The 19611-nt window shown below is 33.1% G+C and overlaps 1 protein-coding gene across 2 annotated transcripts in view; it reads left to right on the top strand.

Moving 5' to 3' along the window:
• The window catches only part of MED23 (mediator complex subunit 23), a 97390-nt gene that overhangs the window by 28953 nt on the left and 48826 nt on the right, over positions 1-19611 (top strand). For both annotated transcript variants that reach the window (XM_067283418.1, XM_067283417.1), the window contains 2 exons: positions 5912-6024; positions 17530-17625. In XM_067283418.1, the coding sequence (XP_067139519.1) occupies positions 5912-6024; positions 17530-17625 (209 nt within the window). The remainder of the gene's footprint in view (positions 1-5911; positions 6025-17529; positions 17626-19611) is intronic.

Here is a 19611-nt window from a genome sequence, read left to right as displayed (position 1 = left end):
ACTACAAACAAATACAGTCACTGCGAGAGTTTTTCTACAAGAAACAAGAAACATTACAATTACATAAAGCAGTAACTTTAACAGACTCAAATAACACACCATTAAACTTACACTCACATCATATGGACACAACACAACATATAAAAAGCATAGACACCATTAAGCATTCGTGGGCTCGAAAGGCACTCCATGGCAGGCATCCTTACGATCTGGCCCAGGATTTTGTTGACAAAACTGTGTCAAACAGCTGGTTAGCTCGGGGATGCCTCTTTGGGGAGATGGAAGGATTCATGATTGCCACACAGGATCAGGTCATAAATTACTAAAAACTACAGAAAACGCACTCAAAGATACAACACTCATAAACGACACATGCAGAAAATGTTGCATCATGCCAGAAACTATACAATACATCACTTCTGGTTGCCAGCTCTTGGCACAGACAGATTATTTACATAGACATAATCAAGTAGCAAATATAATACACCAAGAGCTTGCAAAGAAACACAAATTAGTAGACATCCACGAACCATACTACAAATACATTCCACAGACAGTATTGGAAAACAACACGCACAAAATGTACTATGACAGAGCCATAATCACAGATAAAACAATTTACCATAGCAGACCAGACATCACACTCATTGACAAACACAATAAAATCACATACATTATAGACATATCTGTCCCAAACACTCACAATGTACAAAACACATGCACTGAAAAAATTAGCAAGTACACAGAACTCGCCCACGAGATAAGGCATCTGTGGAGGATGGATAAAGTGTTTATTGTACCTGTTGTTCTCTCCTCTACAGGTGTGATACCACACACACTTCACGAAAGCTTGGGAACATTACAATTGAATAGAAATACATACATCACACTTCAGAAGGCCACTATATTGAATACATGCCACATCGTTAGGAAATTCCCGAATACTGACACTGACACACCTATTTAATTTTAGTTTTTTTTGCTATGCCCTGACTCTGGTCTGGCATAGTACACAGCCACCAGTGTCAACCGAGTATAACCCACTAAACCCAACATAATAATAATAATTCGTCATTGTTTTTTATTTATTGTAAGTATTCCAGTCTCATTAGATTAATTACGTAAGGTCTGTGACAATATTAAAGAACCTTTACTTCTGGTAATAAAAACTTTTAATAAATTGTGTAACAAATGCTTTTGACCTTCTCCAAGATCTGCTTCAGGTTATACAACCATCAAATTCCAATGTCAGAATCTTTTGAATAGAACAATTTTGAATATTAAATTTAAAATATTTGGAATATATAAACAAAGAGAGATTTAATGATTGCAAACAATTCAACATATACATATAAGGCAATTCCTGTGAGCTTTATTATTTAAGGGTCCAGCATGACAGCAAATAATATAAATTTAACAAGCATTATCATTGCCATACCCCTCACACACACAATGCCAGGCATATGATAATGACTTACCATCCTTAAAATTGAGGCACCTGCCCATCAGGCTGGCCTTGTATATTTCTAGGCCCTCCAGGGCCCTAATGTGGTCGGTATGAAAGGCCCATTTTATTAGCTTGGTGCTATGAAGGTCCGTGTGCACTTTCAGATCAGTGGCATATGTGGATAGAGCAGTGGTGTGCTTTTTGTTGTCAGTATCATACTTGTGTTTGTGTGCTACCATCCTATCCACATATGCCACTGATCTTGAAAGTGCATACAGACCTTCACAGCACCAAGCTAATAAAATGGGCCTTTCATACCGACTACATTAGGGCTCTGGAGGGCCTAGAAATATACAAGGCCAGCCTGATGGGCAGGTGCCTCAGTTTTAAGGACAGTATCATATGCCTGCCATTGTGTGTGTGAGGCATCTGCATTTTTCTGTGGTTGGGTTTAAAATTATGACGTATTTTATTAAAATAATGATTATTTAAGCATTTGTAAATAATATTGTAAAGAAATAGACAATTTTAATCTAGAAATTATTTAATTATTCAATTTTTTTGCAAGTGACATGATGTGCCTGTAGAATTTTTATATATTTGTGTTCATAATAGCTGTCATAACACTGTAGAAGTAGGTTTGTTTTTTCATGGCATCTTCTACCATCATTTGTTTGTAAATTTTTTGTAAATTTGTTTGTAAATTTCAAGAAATAGTTTAATTCATTCATTTACCTTTGCTGGTAACCTTTGTTGCTCTTGAATGTTTTTGCCATTTTTCAACAATATCCCATGAATCAGTGTGTAATGTGAACATGTGGCACAACATGTTTTGCTTGGAGTTCAAACATCAAACGTGTACTTCTGCTTGCTGTACAAGTTTAAGGTTTGAACTTCAGCTGCAATCTCTCTATTGAATCAATTAAAAGTTCAGTATTTTAAGTGCTTCATTAAAAATCATTTTATTTTAATTTTTTATTATATTTATTATTTTCATTGCCTGTTTATATGCCTGACAAACCAGTGAATTCATTATCCCCAGTATTCAGGTTTCCACCCAAAATTTCAAAGATGCTGGTCAGAATGTAAATTAGTAGTATTTAATTTGCATGATATTCTCAAAGTGCCAAGAGTATGGATTGCTTGATTTCTGTCACATGATTGACAGCTCCTTCCACAAACTAGACTGTGTATTCCATTTGAGAACAAATTCTACTAGACTGGCATTAGCTACTCCCATAGCATAATACATAACATATTATCTAGTAACAAAATCCACTAGCATCTTGTATTTGTACAAATAGGATTATGCTTGTTCTTTTACATGTGTAGTATGCGAGTAATCAAAAACAGGTTTTATTCTTGTTCTTTATTTATTCCTCTCACCTTGTTAATGTTTTGTCTATTATTTTCAGGCTTCTTCAGAGTTGGAGTACTGCTATGACAAAAAAAATTGAATAGTCAGAAAAAAATTTAAATAAACTAAAAATTTAACTTAAATTTATAAAGAAAACCATTGTCATATACAGTGATACCTCGGTTTTTGTCGATAATTCGTCCGAAAACAATTGGCGAAATCCGAAACCAATGAAGACCAAGGCAATTATTTCCATATGAATCAATGTAAATCCAATTAATTCATTCTAGACACTCCAAAATAATACCAAAAACACATTTTATAGAGAATTAATATAGTGTTAAATACTAAAAGCAATAAGAAATTAACATAAAAGACTAATTAGCATAAAGATAAAAGCATTAAGATTAAAGATAAGATAATTAGCATTAAGATGAAAGCAATAGAATTATTCGGCTAGACATGTGGGATGATGTCTTGTCTTGTAGAAGTTAGTTGGACATGAGCTTCTAGCCTATATTGCCCTGTGGTAAAGTGTGACATAATTGTCATGTAATAGTAGTTATATGCATTTATGATAGTTGTATCTAGGGGAATAATGCCTTCCAGGAAATCTATTTAAGGGTAACTGGCCTCTATTCAGGCATTACAGATGTGGAGAAAACCCAGAAAACTTCACATGGCCAGTCCCCCTGGAGAAGCGCAAACCCATGACCGAACTCCCAATGTTCAGGGAATGGAACCGTTGGCCAATGGTGGGCCGTCACAGGGTTCACACAATGAGAAATAATGCCACACTGTGCCATAAAATGCGTGGGTCGCTCTTTGTTTTCACAAAATTAGCAGCAAAGTCACTTGAGCATGCCGACGAAATCCAAGGCAATCGATGAAAACCAAGACAAATTTTTCGCGAAAAAATTGACTAAAACTGAAACTGACGATAACCGAAGTCAATGAAAACCGAGGTATTACTGTACCAGCTATTTTTGACAAGCAGATGTGATGCAATCAATTCAATGATTTTGTTTTTTTTCCTTTCCTTTTCAAAATTCGAGTTTAATTTTTAATTTATTGAAGTTTTCTTGTCACTGTTTAAAACAAACATTTTATTTTTCATCACAATAGCACCAAGCTTTGAAGCAGCATGGAAAAAGCTAGAAAAAATAAGCTAAATGTTAGTGAACTGAACTGAATGAATAAAAAACAAACAAAAAAGTCAGAGTTTCTGATTACTCACACCCTATACATTCTGTAATTATTTTATTTGTACAACTGATATTATAAAATAAACTAAAATCATTAACACATTAACTGCCATTCGATACGCCATTCGTCGTACTAGTTAGGGCCACACAGAGCCATCTGACTGCCGGCCAACACCCGACATCGCTATAACCAATGTAGTTTCACTCAAGGTTAAATTATCCTGGCTTTGTAAGATGTTGTTTTACATCCTGGTGGTGGCATCTCGCGGACATCTATGAAGTTGGTTTCTGGGGTGGTTTGACGGTTGGCAGTTGAACCACCCCATGAGGCTCATGAAGTGGAAGTGGTTCCACGGTCGGTGGTCAAGCCACTTCATCTGATAGTGTTTTTTTAAAATAGTGAATAGTTAAAACAAGGAAAAAATATTGAAAACTAGTTTAATTATTCTCTTTTATTACATATAAAGTAAATAATATCTATAAAGTTGGTCCAATCGTCAGCCGTCGTATGGCCTCATGAAGTGGTCCGATGGCTGGCGGTCATAGTTTTTTGTCCATTTTTAATGTAAAAATTTGGGATTGACTTTATGCTTGAGGACTATGAAAAGTCACACCTTTTATTGTTTAAACAAGTGTGTGTGTGTGTGTATACACTTTTCATGAAGTTTATCAGTTGAGTGGCCAGAAAAATTACTGGATGGGATGCCCATCAAAAAGGGCCAAAATTTTGATGGAGGGAGTGCTGTATTGATTTACTACCACCTTTGTTTGTCTCTGAAATTGGCACTGAATTGAGTGTGGCACTAAATGAAAGTACCTCAAATGATATAAATTGTATTACATTGATTTTAATATAGAGAGCTATGTAAAATTTTGAGTTTGTTTGAGTATCACCTGATTTTGTTGAAAAATTGTACATTTTATAATTCACTTAATCCTCTTGCAAACCTTGTAATCGGTGCTGTCAAAGTTCGTATGTTAACGTTTTCGGCCCCTCACTAGGTCCTTCTTCAAGCTGTACTCTCTTTTTTCGACCGTTATATTGAAGAATATCCACGGAAAGTGGATATTCTTCAATATAACGGTATTCTTCGATATATCCACTTTCTGTGGATATTCTTCGATATAACGGTCGAAAAAAGAGAGTATAGCTTGAAGAAGGACCTAGTGAGGGGCTGAAAACGTTAGCGTACGAACTGGTTTGACAGCACTGGTTACAAGGTTTGGAAGAGGATTAAGTGGTTTCACCCTGGTGTATATAGGTGAATTATTTTATAATTCATAGATACTAAGAAGTTTTGTGTATAATACTTATGGGAAAGATGTGTTCACAAATCTTTATTGGCACTTTGTGAGGGTAACGATATTCTGAAGCCTACTTATTTTGAAGTTTGACTGTATTTGAAAAATTGATCATGTTTGATTATTGGTAACTTTATGGGAAATTTATTAACCTCTCAACAGTGAGGACATATGTATACGTCAAGGGCGAACGTATGGCAGTGGTGAGGGACATATATATATTTTAAATTCTTTTGGGGGTATCGCCAAAAACTACCGTGAAAAAAAAATTCACATAAAAAATGAATTATGTAACAATAAAAAAAGACTTTTCTTTACTAGACATAACTGTTTACAAAATCTTTTTCCAAAACAGTAATGAGAAAAATCGTGCAAAAAATACTTTAAAAATTTCCCACGTTTATTCTCCACTACCGTGAGGTAGCACTATACCTGACTATCCCATGGTTGAAAGGTTAATGTTATAATTTAATATAAATAAAATAAAATTATGCATTTATTTTCATCAAATAAATCATCTTACCAAATAACTAAAATATGATTATTCTTAAAATTTAATTTTATAGAAGAATAATTCAATGTACATTATATTGTATATAGGTCGTTCAAAACTTTTACCAGTTGTTGGTCATTCTGGAACAATGGGAAATGTTTGGAAACTAGATCCAGCTACAGCCAAATTTTCACTTCGAGGTCTTTTGCCTTATAATAAGGTAAACTAGTTATAAGTGTTTTATTATTTAGTTATACATTTAATCTTTTTGTTTTTGGGCTGTAATTTTAAAAAATTGTAGATCTATAAATTCCCATTGTTATTTGTCCTTCCTTAATCTCAAGAACAGAGTTAGATAGATGAAAGTTAAGGATATGGAAAGCTTAGGGACATTAGGCCCTGATTAACTGTATACAAATTTCTGGTTTGGACTGGAAGTCACATTATTTCAATTCAAAAATTTTTCTCTGGAACAGAGTTAGATAGACAACTGGCATGACTCTGTTGTTTACAGGGAAAGCAAGATGTACAAGAGCAAGACAACTAAAATTGAAAGCATTGTGATGAAAAATTAGAGTTCAACATTGTGATGATGTCACAATAAATAATAGCTCATTTTAACTTAAAATGTATTTTTAAGATATATACTGTATATATAAACTATGGCATAATATAGTATTATGTAATAAAGTGAAATTATTCAAATATCAAATAATGGTGTGTTATATATCGGGTGCCCAGACTTTTTGCTGTAAGAGCCCTAGTTACCTACCTGAAAATATTGGGAGCTGCACTTAAAGTTCTTGGTATAAAAATGAAATAAAATTCAGAATCATAATGTATTTATTTTGACAATTAAAGTAAGCTGTTTTTACATACTTATTACATTTTAAAAAACATGAGTTGACTGTGGCTCCAGTATATTTATAAGATACAGAAATTATAAAAAATAACAAATATTTTTTATTTATTAATTGAGCCACAATTAAGAGAGCTGCATGTGGTTTGTGGGATGCAGTTTGGGCATTGTTGTTATATATTATTATTTCAGTTGTTGAACCACACTCGAAAACAGAAAATATTAAATTTGAACTGATTCTGTATAATGGATATTTAAATATTAATTTAACAATTATATCAAAATTAATTATAATAATAATAATAATAATAATCTTTATTTGGTGTAAAAGGCTTTCGCCTGTTACAAGGGCGTTTTATTTAAATGCATATTTATACTCATATAATCCCATCTCAAAAACATTGATATTTTCTATTTACTGATCTATAGAATTTCATTAATATTTTGTCACAATTATCATTTAGTAGATTGTTTAACGTAGTTATATAACATAAAAATTAATTATTAAATTTAATTAAAATTAAAGAATTATTAAATCAAAATTATTTTACTTCATATTTTCAAAAATTTTGTGTATTTTACTTTTTCCTATAAAATGTTTAGACTATATGTTATCCTATACAATGTTATATCCTCTACATGGAGGATTGGATGTGTTGAGCAATTTTCTTCAACTATTTTTGCCCAATGTAGAGCCCCAAATCATACAGACAGATTTTTTTTAAATATATAAAATATATAATTTTATTTCAACAAAATAAAGATATATTTTTTGAGATAAAGTTTTATTTATTAGAAATTTTACAATAATAAGAGAGCTTATACAGAGAGCTTAACAATGAAAATATACTTGTTAGTTCTATGTTGTAAAAGCAGTTTTGAGAATAAATTGTATAAAATTTACAGCATAATTTATTACAATCACAGAATTCCAATGTAAAAATCAAATACCATCTGCACTTTTCCAGCAGGGATTTATTAAGCTGATAAATGCTTTTGACTTATTTCATAAGCTTGCATCAGGTCTACATTGAACTTTGATTTTATTAGGTTTTACTTTTTTTATCCAATTTGAAAGTTGAGGATCTATCAGCCATGCAGAATTAAAGTTTTTAGTGTATTTTGACTATTTACTCATCATACTAAAAGCAACAAAACATACCCTTAGCTCTGTCTAAATTGTATAGCTCATAGTGGTCACTAATACAGACTTAAAACATTTTCCAATAAGTTCAAAATGTATGCAGAATGCCTGTTGCCAACTTAATACTATTCTACAATAAAGAAAAATAACTTTCTCTAGTAGACAATACATACATAATGTGTCTATATACAATCTGTCTTTTCTCACGCAGATGAGGGATAAGACAATTCCATGGCGGAGTCGACCTTTTATTTGAGGCTTCTCGTCTGCCTCCAAATGTAAAATAGTCCATCATTTCTCACCATTGTTGGCAGCACAATTAAAATGAATTACATTATTTAAAATTAAGCCAGGACGATTTAATTTACAATAAAGAAAAATAACTTTCTCTAGTAGACAATACATACATAATGTGTCTATATACAATATGTCTATATAACTTTAAAAAATGAAATTTATTTTAATTGTGCTACCACCACTAGAGGGAAATGATGAACTCTTTTACATTTGGAGGTGGATAGGAAGCCTCAAATAAAAGGTCGACTCCATCGTGGAGTTGTCTTATCCTTCATCTGCATGGGAAAGGACTGATTGTATATAGACACATTATGTATGTGTTGTCTACTAGAGAAAGTTATTTTTCTTTATTGTAAATTAAATTGTTCTGGCTTAATTTAAAAAAAATTAGTACTATTTTGTTTGCATTAGCCCAGTCCCTTTTTATTGAGATTGTGAGAAGCCGGAGGTCAATTAATATTGGTTTAAACCCCTTTCGATTGGTGTCAGGTCGGTAAGACCTGCTCAATTGTCACTGGATGGCTATTATTTGTAGTTGACGTAAGAATGGAAGATCTTACGTTGGATATGTTTTCTGACACCAGTTAAAAAAATAATGCATCTTAACTTGCGATCATAGACATCCGACAGTTGACATCTAATATCCATTAAAAGGGTGGAATCGAGTGACAAAGTCACGAGTACATTGACAGGCATTCAAATAAAGACAGGTTACCAGGTTAACAAACAACAAAGTTTAATAACCTAAATGATAATATGATATTTATTCCAATAATTACCTATGCCTGCCCAGTTTGGGAAGAAGCCACTTACAGAATATGAAATAAAAGGAGAGCACTACTGATTCTCACCAAAGGTTACAGAATGACTCCTACTAACAGCCTCCAGATAATTGCTAGAAAAGCTCCCATGGATCTCGAAATCAAATACCATGCATTAAAATGGAAACTGAAACATGATAACGACATCACCATTGGGGATGAGAGACTTAAAAAAGATGATTTCGAATGGAAGATCCCTTATGCACTTATCTGGAACCCAAATAAAAGAAAATATTTTTACTCTGAACCATTGACAGAATCATATAGACATATACACAGATGGCTCTAAAATTGACAATAATGTGCCAGTTATGTAATATATCATAAATATATGAAAATTGAGGGTAAACTTTTTAAATTAGATAATACATGTAGTGTTACACAAGCAGAACTTCTGGCGATTGCCACTTCAGTGAAAGACAATCTTGCTAAATACCCACATCATAACATTAACATCTATTCTGACAGCCAAGCAGCTATTTACCTAATTCAGAACAATGATACTCACCCAATTACAAATAATATTAATACTATGCTATAAAATTCAAATGGTGTCTTCTCTCTTAATTGTCTGAGAGGACACCAGGGAAATATTGGCAACGAAAGAGCCAATGAATTAGCAAAGAAGGCAGCCACCAACCAAGAAAACATCATAATATACAGCAAATTATTGCCTATGGCAGGATTCAATGCTATAAAAAACCATATTTTATGGCAAATGTTTTGGGACAACTTCCATAATGAAACAACTTACTCATACTTACCAGACATTAAAAGTATCTACAAGATGAAGTGGCTTGAAATTGATCACAATACAACCCAATTTATAACAAACCATGGTTGTTTTCAAAGCTACTTACACAGGTTTAAAATTACTGATAGTGATAAGTGCTCTATTTGGATCTACTTCAATGGAAGCGACCACTACCTGTTCAACTGCTCTATGGTTGAAAAAGAAAGGAAGGACTTACAGCAAATTTTAGGCTACAAACATAGATTGGCCATGTATTAAAAGTCTTCTCCTGCAAGACAAAGAAATCTACAGGTTCTTCAAAACTCTTATAGACTTATATTTCAAACAGGCTATAGTGCAAAAATTATACTGAACATTCTGGGAATCTACCCAGCCCTTTATTGTGTTAAGTCACATGCATTGCAAGTAGTGACAGAGTCCATTCTTGTCCATACCATTCATTTACTGTTATGCACATTTAACATCTTTTTTGTATAATGAGGACTGTATGTAGTTTGCCACCCAGTTGTGCTAAGTGGTACTGGGTATGTACAGTACATATCACTTGTACTAGATTAATAAAAAAAAAAAAACCTAAATGAGATATGACTACTGACAAACACAATATCTACTATAATACATCAAAGGGATACAAAACCTCATCTAATTAGCTACTTAAGTCTAAGTTGACCAAGAGAGAGAGTTTACATAAATCTACCTTTGTCGAATACCTTTCATGAACCAATGTCTTTGGGTCTAGTTGAAGTAAAGTCAGCATCTAGTAAGGAGTCTTCTATGTAGACAAGTCAGCCTGGAGTGTGGTGAACGGGCCTTGGTCTATGGCTTCTAGGAGAATGTTTGCCTAAGTCTCTGAAGTCAGCCCTTTTTATCCTCACCAAGCATGGGAGTAAAATCAGGTGATGTGGCTCAAAGTTCAAGATGTGTCATCAGTTTTGCCGGAGAGGGTCGAAAAAATTGGACGGCTTAGGTGGTTTGTTGACACTTTCTGTCCGGTGAGGTGTCTCTTCTTAAGATATAATTTAAACAAATTTGCCATTCTTAGACGTCAACAATCAGGTGTTGGGACTTATAACTTTCTCGAAACATAGGGCGAGATTATTGCGTTTTGTTAAGACATTCGATTGTCTTGTTTTTGATCAGAGAGCAATGGAAATGCCAGGTGGAGATCTGGGTTTTTTCCACTTCAGGATTACGTGTTGCAATTAATTTAACTAATTAATCAGAAAAATTCAGCCCAGAATCTCACAAGATAAATACCTGAAACATAGAAAAGTAGCAAATAATTATTAAAGATAGCATAAAAATTTTTAAGTAGCCAAATAACAAAATAAGAAGTCAGTGCCTTTCAGAAATAGCTCAATTGGCTATTTGTAACTAATGTTTGGGCCAGCTAGTGAATATTTAAATTCAGTGGCACCTCCTCGTCAATTGTTTTTCTTCCATGTGCACACTTTTTGAAAACTTCTATAACTTTGTGTTTTGTTTTTCGAACACTGTATAACATTCTCTTTGATTTGAGTGTTACTTGTTTGTAATTCAAAACTGAACTTTGAAACTGTATGTTATTTAATGACATACAGTTTCATTTGTGAACTTGGCATAAAGGCACCAGTTAATTGCTGGAGATGGTTTTGTTGTGCTAATTTCTCATTTTATAGTGTACTGCTTGAGCATAGCACACACCAGTTCAATCTAGCAATCGTGTAATGGCTAAAGTCCACATTCTGTCTAATGTTGTGGAACTTTGAGAGTTAGTCACTTGTACATAGTTAGTCAGAAAGCACAGTAAAATAGAAAGATAACTTTTATTAAAATTTTTTTAGTAGCTGTATTTATGTTTATTAGGTGGTAGTCTCTTTAATCCTGAATAACGGTAGACTGTCTTACAGCTAAACAGGCTTAAAAACTCTTTTATTGGTTTTTTAACATATGCATTTCGGACCAGTTTTATGAGTCCTGATCCCTCATCAGTGCTACAGAAAACAAAGGTTTTTTATTAACATGAGTGACGCGAGTACGAAACAATAAGATTTACAAAAAATTCCTTAAAAAACATTCCTAAAAAACATTCCTTAATACCTTTTCAGTTCTTCGTATACTCCTTATTAACTATACAGTGCTCACTGTATAGTTAATACTTATAGTTAATACAGTGCTCACTGTATAGTTATCTGTATAAGATACACAGGACTTTGTAAACTATTTGCTTGAAAAAAATTTAAAAAAAAAATTTTTTTTTTAAAAACTTTATAATTAATTGTAGCACTACTGTAGGTACACGGGTAAATAGGAATTAAACAATATTGTAAAAACGAATATGAAAACAGAACCCAGTGAGCACTGTATAGTTAATAAGGAGTATACGAAGAACTGAAAAGGTATTAAGGAATGTTTTTTAGGAATGTTTTTTAAGGAATTTTTTGTAAATCTTATTGTTTCGTACTCGTGTCACTCATGTTAATAAAAAACCTTTGTTTTCCGTAGCACTGATGAGGGATCAGGACTCATAAAACTGGTCCGAAATGCATATGTTAAAAAACCAATAAAAGAGTTTTTAAGTCTGTTTAGCTGTAAGACAGTCTACTGTTATTTGGATTAAAGAGACTACCACCTAAGAAAGATAACTGTCTAGAAAGCAACTAAGACACTTGCAATCTTTTTAAGCAGTAAAAAAAGAAAGCACATATAGAATAACATACAATCTGATAAACTTTACTAGGCATATGAATAGCCAGATTCTTGTTGGACTACAATAAGACTAATTTATTAATAAGATACTAAGCAGTTTGGTTAGAGGTAGGCAGCTGGTTAAGCCACCATTTTATGTTAAATTTAATAAGTAGAAATAAATAAATTTAATTTAGAATATTCTGGAAGAAAATTGCTTAATATTTTATTATGTAGTCTTATTATGGCCTAATAAGAATTTGGCTATTTGTTTAATTAGTGTATGAAAGTACTAACGTAAATTAGAAAATCTTACATGAATACTGGAACTCATATAAATTATCACTCATAAACCTTAGAAGTCCAGTAATAAATATTTAATAGAAAACAAACGCTTTTGACTGTACTTTTGGTCTTCATCAGGTTTAAAGAACCAGTGAGATTCGATTGAGTGAATGCATAGAACAAAAATTGCAAAATTATTTTCAATCCTAGCCAAGCAGTCATCCTTTAAATCTTTAATAATAACTGTATTTTTCCTGTGCACTATGATGTTTCGTCCAATGTGTTAGTATGACTGCTCTATATACCAAATTAAATTAACAATTCTAATTAAATAAAAAATTTTAAAAAAACTTTTTTATTTTTAATTGGATTATTTCTGTGTTTTAAGGAACTGTTTCTTGGGCAGCCGTGTAGCCTAAAAAGAAAGGTCGGGTCATCTGAAGATTTTATTCTGGAACATTTTAAAGAAATAAATGGTGATCAACAAAGGTTTTTGGAAGTGACTACGTCTTTTTATTTAATAAAATAATTTTATCATCCAGCAAAATTTTAAAAATACCAAATTAAAATGTTCTTTCATTCACCAGTATGTGGAACCAACATAAAAAAATCATTTATTTCTTTAGTGAGCCTAACCAGCTATACTGCTTTATCTCTTTTGTTTACTGTATCTATCTTTTTTCTAAATTTAAGAGTTGATAAAGCAACACACAAAAAACCTTTTTTATATCCCAGCACGAACAGATTTAGACAAAAACAAATGTTTTCGACCATGAACTTGGTCTTCATCAGGCTATTGACCAGTATAAATTTGAAACTGGAATTCAAACAACATGTTTAAAAATTATTTTAAATTTCAAAGTATTTAAACATTGGAAGGTGTTGAACATGATCAGACATTTTTACCAATTTGGCCTTATGGAGGTCGGCTTGTATTTCGGGGCCAAAGCCAGATTTCGGTTGTAGTTGACAAAGGCATATGAGGCTACTATGGAAGACTTTAATTTGCCAATGATTATGTACAGTTGAGTCTGCATAAGTTGACACCCAAGTGGAAATTTGTCAAGTTATCTGATATGATGACTAAAACAAAGTTGAAAAAAAAAACCACAAAACTACAATTAGGAAAATACAGTAGTGCTTTATACAGTACATGCAATGTATCTCTCTGACCATCCATCACTGGTACTAAAGTTGCTTTCTACTCAAAGTAACTCAGCGATTCCCATCGATTTTTGTTTCAGTATCGGCCCCAAAACAGGAAAATTCAATGAACAAATTTGCTTTAGCCAATGTACCAAAGCATCTTCAACATCTTCATATGGTGACTTTCTTTGGCATTTTCGAGACAGCCACAACAAAGACCCATGTAAAGTTTCTTAATTCTCTGTTTTCTTCAGAATTCCCACTAATGTTGTTCTTGGAAAGTGTTCTTGTTTTACAAATTCAGCTTGCAAAGTTTTATAACATTCAAATTCAGATAAAAGTTTGTATTTTTCCTTCAGCATAAGCATCACTAGCCTTTGGATTCTCATTTTTACCAGAAATGTGAAACTTTTGGCAAATAACGCATAAATGAAAGGTGAGAAAATGCAAAATTGAATTCTGCTGTCATGTTAAGATTAGGGATTGCAATCCAGCAGTGTTTTGAATCCAGCTGGATTTTTGCTGGATTGAAATCATTCCAGCTGGATCCAGCGCGGATCCAGCGTGGATGTATTTTTGGTGCAATAAAGTGTTATCTATCTATCTATCCTGCAATTTATGTTTTTTTAATGAAATAAAACATTTTAAAAATTACTTTAAAAGCTTTTATTATTTAGACTGGTCACTATAAATCAGTAAAACTTCTTACACATTTAGGTAGTAAAATTAACTTTGGTTCGGTTTAACATTTGAGATAGAGATAATTAACTTTAAATGTTTAGTTAGATTATAATTATAATGTAATCTTTAAGTTAAATAATAGCAAAGGTAATTCTACCGATTAATTTATATTAATATATTATAATAATGTAAGGACGGATAATCAGTGGCTAAGTGGCTATCAGTCTTACCAGTTTTCATATATATAGACTCTACATATTAGTCTGTAGTTATTTATAGGTATGTAAAACTATGTACTGGAAGTAGAATAAGTTAAATAAACTACACCTTTATCAATCCAGCAAAATTTAATAAAATAATAACGTTTTCAATCATTTTTAACGATCTTCCTCGGTTACAAAAAAAAATAGAACATTAAATATAGAACATAAAATGTGTTCGGAATAAATATGAAAATTAACGGAAAACGCCCAAACGGACAAAATATACATAAATAAACAAAATAAATAGCAGAAAAAATATATACAGGGTGTTTTTTTAAAACTGACGGTACTCAGAAACATCTGTAGAGCAATCTAGCAGCCGGACTGTCGCCAAATTTGGGAGAGTGACTAAGGACGACATGGAAAAGAGATTCCGCGAAGAAAAAAAGTAGTACCTAAATTCGCTGGTAGAGGAGGATTTGGCGCTGTTGTAGCGAAAAAGCTACCAGCACTTCACTGAAGAAAGGGTCATCAGTCGCTTTTTTCCACTTTCATGGCCGCCTCGCTCCCCGGATCTAACCCCATGTTACTTTTTCCTCTGGGGTTACTTAAAGTCCAAGGTCTATCTTAGTAGTGTCCCAAACTTGATGACTTTGAAGGACAACATTTCTCGAACTGTGATGAACATTTCTGCGGACATGTTACGTTCGGCCATAGAGAACACGGTGTTCAGGATGCAATGAGTTGTCCAGCAGGACGGTGATCACATTGAAGAAGGGAGAAGGTTATTTGCTGATTAATTAAACTTTCGTTATTACACTGAAACCTCTGTCTGATTATTCATTCGTGTGTTTGTTAATTGCAGCTGGATTTTATGCAGATTCTTAGCTGTTTTGCTACAACAGCGCCAAATCCACCTCTACCGGAAAATTTGGGTACTACTTTTTTCTTTGCGGAATCTCTTTCCCATGTCGTCCTTGGTCACTCTCCCAAATTTGGCGACAGTCCGGCTGTTAGATTGCTCTACAGATGTCTCTGAGTACCGTCAGTTTAAAAAAAAACACCTTGTATATAAGATCCAATGAAACCAGCATTGTCCGTTAATAACATTAATTAATGTAAAAGGATCTCCACATGGTAGACAATGAGTCCGCATCTCTATGGTTTATACAACCAGTTGTCATGTGCGCCTTGCAGATTTCCAATCTCTCAAGATATTTGACCGTTTGCCTATTCACCGTCGTTTTTATAATTGCCGCTTGATCCCATTGGACGTTAACATCCTTCTGTCTTGCGTATGATGCCAGCACAGTGTTGTCAAGGTTCTTACTGATTGTATATTTGTGCTCTTGAGCCTTTGTTTTAAACTGCGCATCATTGCACCCACATAAACAAGCTTGGAATTGAAACGTTGGTTGTGTAAAGGCACCGAATATATACCTCGTTGTTGAATTCCGATCCTCTTTCTTTTTATCGTTTCTTAAAAGTTTGAAAACAGTGGGATTACGTCGGTATACAATACGAAAATTATCAGACCTGGCAGTACATCTATGTATCTTGTTTAAAAAAATGGGATGTAATTAAGCACTATTCTTTTTATATTTATTCCAAACACATTTTATGTTCTATAGTTAATGTTGTATTTTTTTGTAACTGAGGAAGATCGTTAAAAGAGATTGAATACGTTATTATTTTATTAAATTTTGCTGGATTGATTAAGGTATAGTTTATTTATGAGTAATTTAATTATTAGTGTTGGTAAGGTAGTGAGTAAGTAATTAGTAGCAGTCTAGTAGTTAGCAAAGCGGCAACGCAACGACGTAGACTTTTTCGCAATTATTTAGAAAGTTAATTAAGTATTTGCGGATCCGCAGCGCTGGATCCAGCACCAAGTGCTGGATCCAGCAGGCTGAAGAATGCGCTGGATCCAGCTGGATTGCTGGATGAGGGATCCAGCAATTGCAATCCCTAGTTAAGATGTGTGATGTAAACTCATTTTTTTCAGTAGGGGAGTCGACTTATCAGAGGTCTAAACAAGTGTGGGACAGAAATGTATGTCAATTTATCCAGTGGTGACAGATTAAATGGTGTCAAGTAAACCAGAGTTTTTTAACATTAATGTTTATGTTAGTCGGCTGGGACCATAGAAACTGACTACTTAACTGACAGTGCCTAGTTATACCTATGATGACTTATGCGGACTTGACTGTATTTGTTGCTGTACTCATCATGATGCATTTCTTTATGCTGCAATTACTCTGCTAAGGAGTTGTGACTGGCAAGACCAGCTTTAATAAGACCTTTCATGACTTTGAAAAAAAAAAAACTATAAACATCCACTACCTGGGTGATTCGTCTGAACTGCTGTGTTCTATGTATCTGCAAGGAAGAATGCAATAAAGCTTTTTTTATGAACATGTGGAAGGCTTCCAGTTTATGGGACTTGGTATCAAACAACTACTGATTTATAGCTTTTGCATTCAATAAATCTCTACATGTATGTTCTGAGATGTATTGTTTGTATAAATGGTGTTAAGTTGAAACTCTCCAGTTTGCATATTGGACTTTCCCAGGGTTGTGTTCCCTCACTTCTGCTGTTCGTTATTTACATTGACTGAATTGATAGAAACAGCTAAAGCTGAAGATATAGTTTGTAAAAATGATAATTTGAGAAAGAGATGATTTCAGTTTTATTGATACAAAAGTAAATTGATTATACATATCTGTATGCAATGAGCAAAATTGTAGAAACTATTAGGTTCATAATAAGATATAGGTTTTTAGTATTTATATAAAGTAATTTTTATCTATGTGTATTTTTAAAATTCTTTAAATTTGTCATATAATATTTAAATCTTTTTATTGTAGGAGCTTTTGGAACCACAAACAGCTTTATTGCGTTATGTATTAGAACAGCCATATTCAAGAGATATGGTATGTAACATGTTAGGGTTGAGTAAACAGGTAAGTTAATAAATGAAAAGTTTTCTTTTTGCTATGAATTATCCAATAAGTTTGATTCTTCATGCTTCAGAATGCCATAGCATCTGAGCAATTGATTAATTTTAACACAATCTGTCTATTATTAAAGATGTTATTATTATTAATTTGCTAAACAAACAACTCTAAAAAAACCCAATACATATACAAGGGACAAAACTCACATAAAAAGGCGTTAAGGAATATTTTATTTTTCTGCAAGCACTTTCGATGCTGCTATGAACGTTGTCTTCAGGCACAAATATGAATGTGGATTCGTATTTGTGCCTGAAGACAATGTTCATAGCAGCATTGAAAGCACTCACAGAGAAATAAAATATTCCTTAATGCCTTTTTATGTGAGTTTTGCTCCTTGTGTATGTACAATTGTCGGTGTGATGCCCACTCTACATATTTACGTTACTTTACAAAACCCAATACATTATATTACTAAAGCCAACTACTGTAGCGTAATTGGCAACACATCTACATGGTAAGTGGCAATTGCAGGTTTGAGTACTGCTCTGGGTTGATTCTTTTCTTTCCAGTTTAATCTAAATTATTTAATTAAAATTATATAATTATTAAATTTATTAAGAGATGGCATCTAATGCTTCCCTCTAGTATCAAATTGTTTAATTTATTAATATTATAGTCTTTATATAGCCTGATAGCATATGGCAATAGTTGGCTTTATTAATTTGCTCTACATTATTTTAAATTAATTCTTTTTTTTTTAATCTTACCATTGATTATTCCAAGCAGAATACTCACTTGCTTTTACAGCAGTTTGGAATGATTTTCTTAATATTTTTGGCTTTCTTCATGTTATCTTCAAGTTAAAATGTTAATTATTTTTTAATCCTAGAAAAGTCGGGCATATATTCTATTCCCTTGGAAAACCCAATGTCTGGGACACACTCACAATATAGGGGCGACCATCAGGATGCTATCCAGCTGCATATCACAGCACCAACATTCCGTCGCAGGGAGTAACTCTGACACTGAACTATCCAAGATGGTTTGACAGCACCACTACACCCCTCTTTGGGACTATGTGGTGATGCTCAGGTGCTGTGAGCAACAGAATTTGGTGTACATTTGGGAGGCCCTCTTCGCCACACTGCTATCTCCTTGCAACTCTCCCACCCTTGAGTTGCCTGGGATTTGGATCAGTCTATACAAACAGTTAAAACATCTGAATTAGCTCCGTTTCTATATCCTGCCTTCTCTGTGCAGTAAGGCGCATGCACGATGATGTTTTAATATTTTTTAAACCTGTTTTATTAAAAACGGCTTATTGCCGTTCCTGTTTTCTGCACTGTAAGGCGCATGCGCTATGATGTTATGCCTATTTTAAATCTAATACTTTATTTTTAAACTTGTTATGTTCTAAGCAACTAATGCCGTTTTTGTTCCAATTTTTAAAAAAATCTGTTCAAAAAGCTATTTGAATCCAGTTCCGCCTGAAGATGACATTTATAAATACATTGAAAGCGCTCGCAGGATATTAAAACGTTTTTTAAAATGTTCTTTAATGCCTTTTAATGTGAATTTTTCTCTTGAATTGGTAATTATTTTTTAATTTTTAAAATTTGTTATTGGCTGTATCTTTGGAATGTTTATGAAATGTGCTATTTCACGGAATTAATTTCAGTTGTTGATTGTATCCTATTGACTTGTATGACCTATCTTCTGTGCTTTTTTAATATTTATTTGAGGTTATTATTGTTAATGTGGGGGTGGAAATTCATTGTCATATATATTTCCTACTGTAAATAAGATAAATAAATAACTAACTATTGTGTATGATATAAGAAGAGTATTTGTTGGTTAGACACTTGATTATCCTAGAATAGCCATGCAGTGCTATGATATGGATGATGTGATTTAGTTCCTGAGCTCTGTCTTTGTTGTTGGATATGTGCATAAACAGTATCCTGACAAAGATTTTAAGTGCTGTTATTTTAA

Source organism: Centruroides vittatus, unplaced genomic scaffold, assembly GCF_030686945.1.
Source record: "Centruroides vittatus isolate TY-2023 unplaced genomic scaffold, ASM3068694v2 contig_986, whole genome shotgun sequence".
NCBI lineage: Eukaryota > Metazoa > Arthropoda > Arachnida > Scorpiones > Buthidae > Centruroides > Centruroides vittatus.
This window is presented reverse-complemented; position numbering and strand designations above follow the sequence as displayed.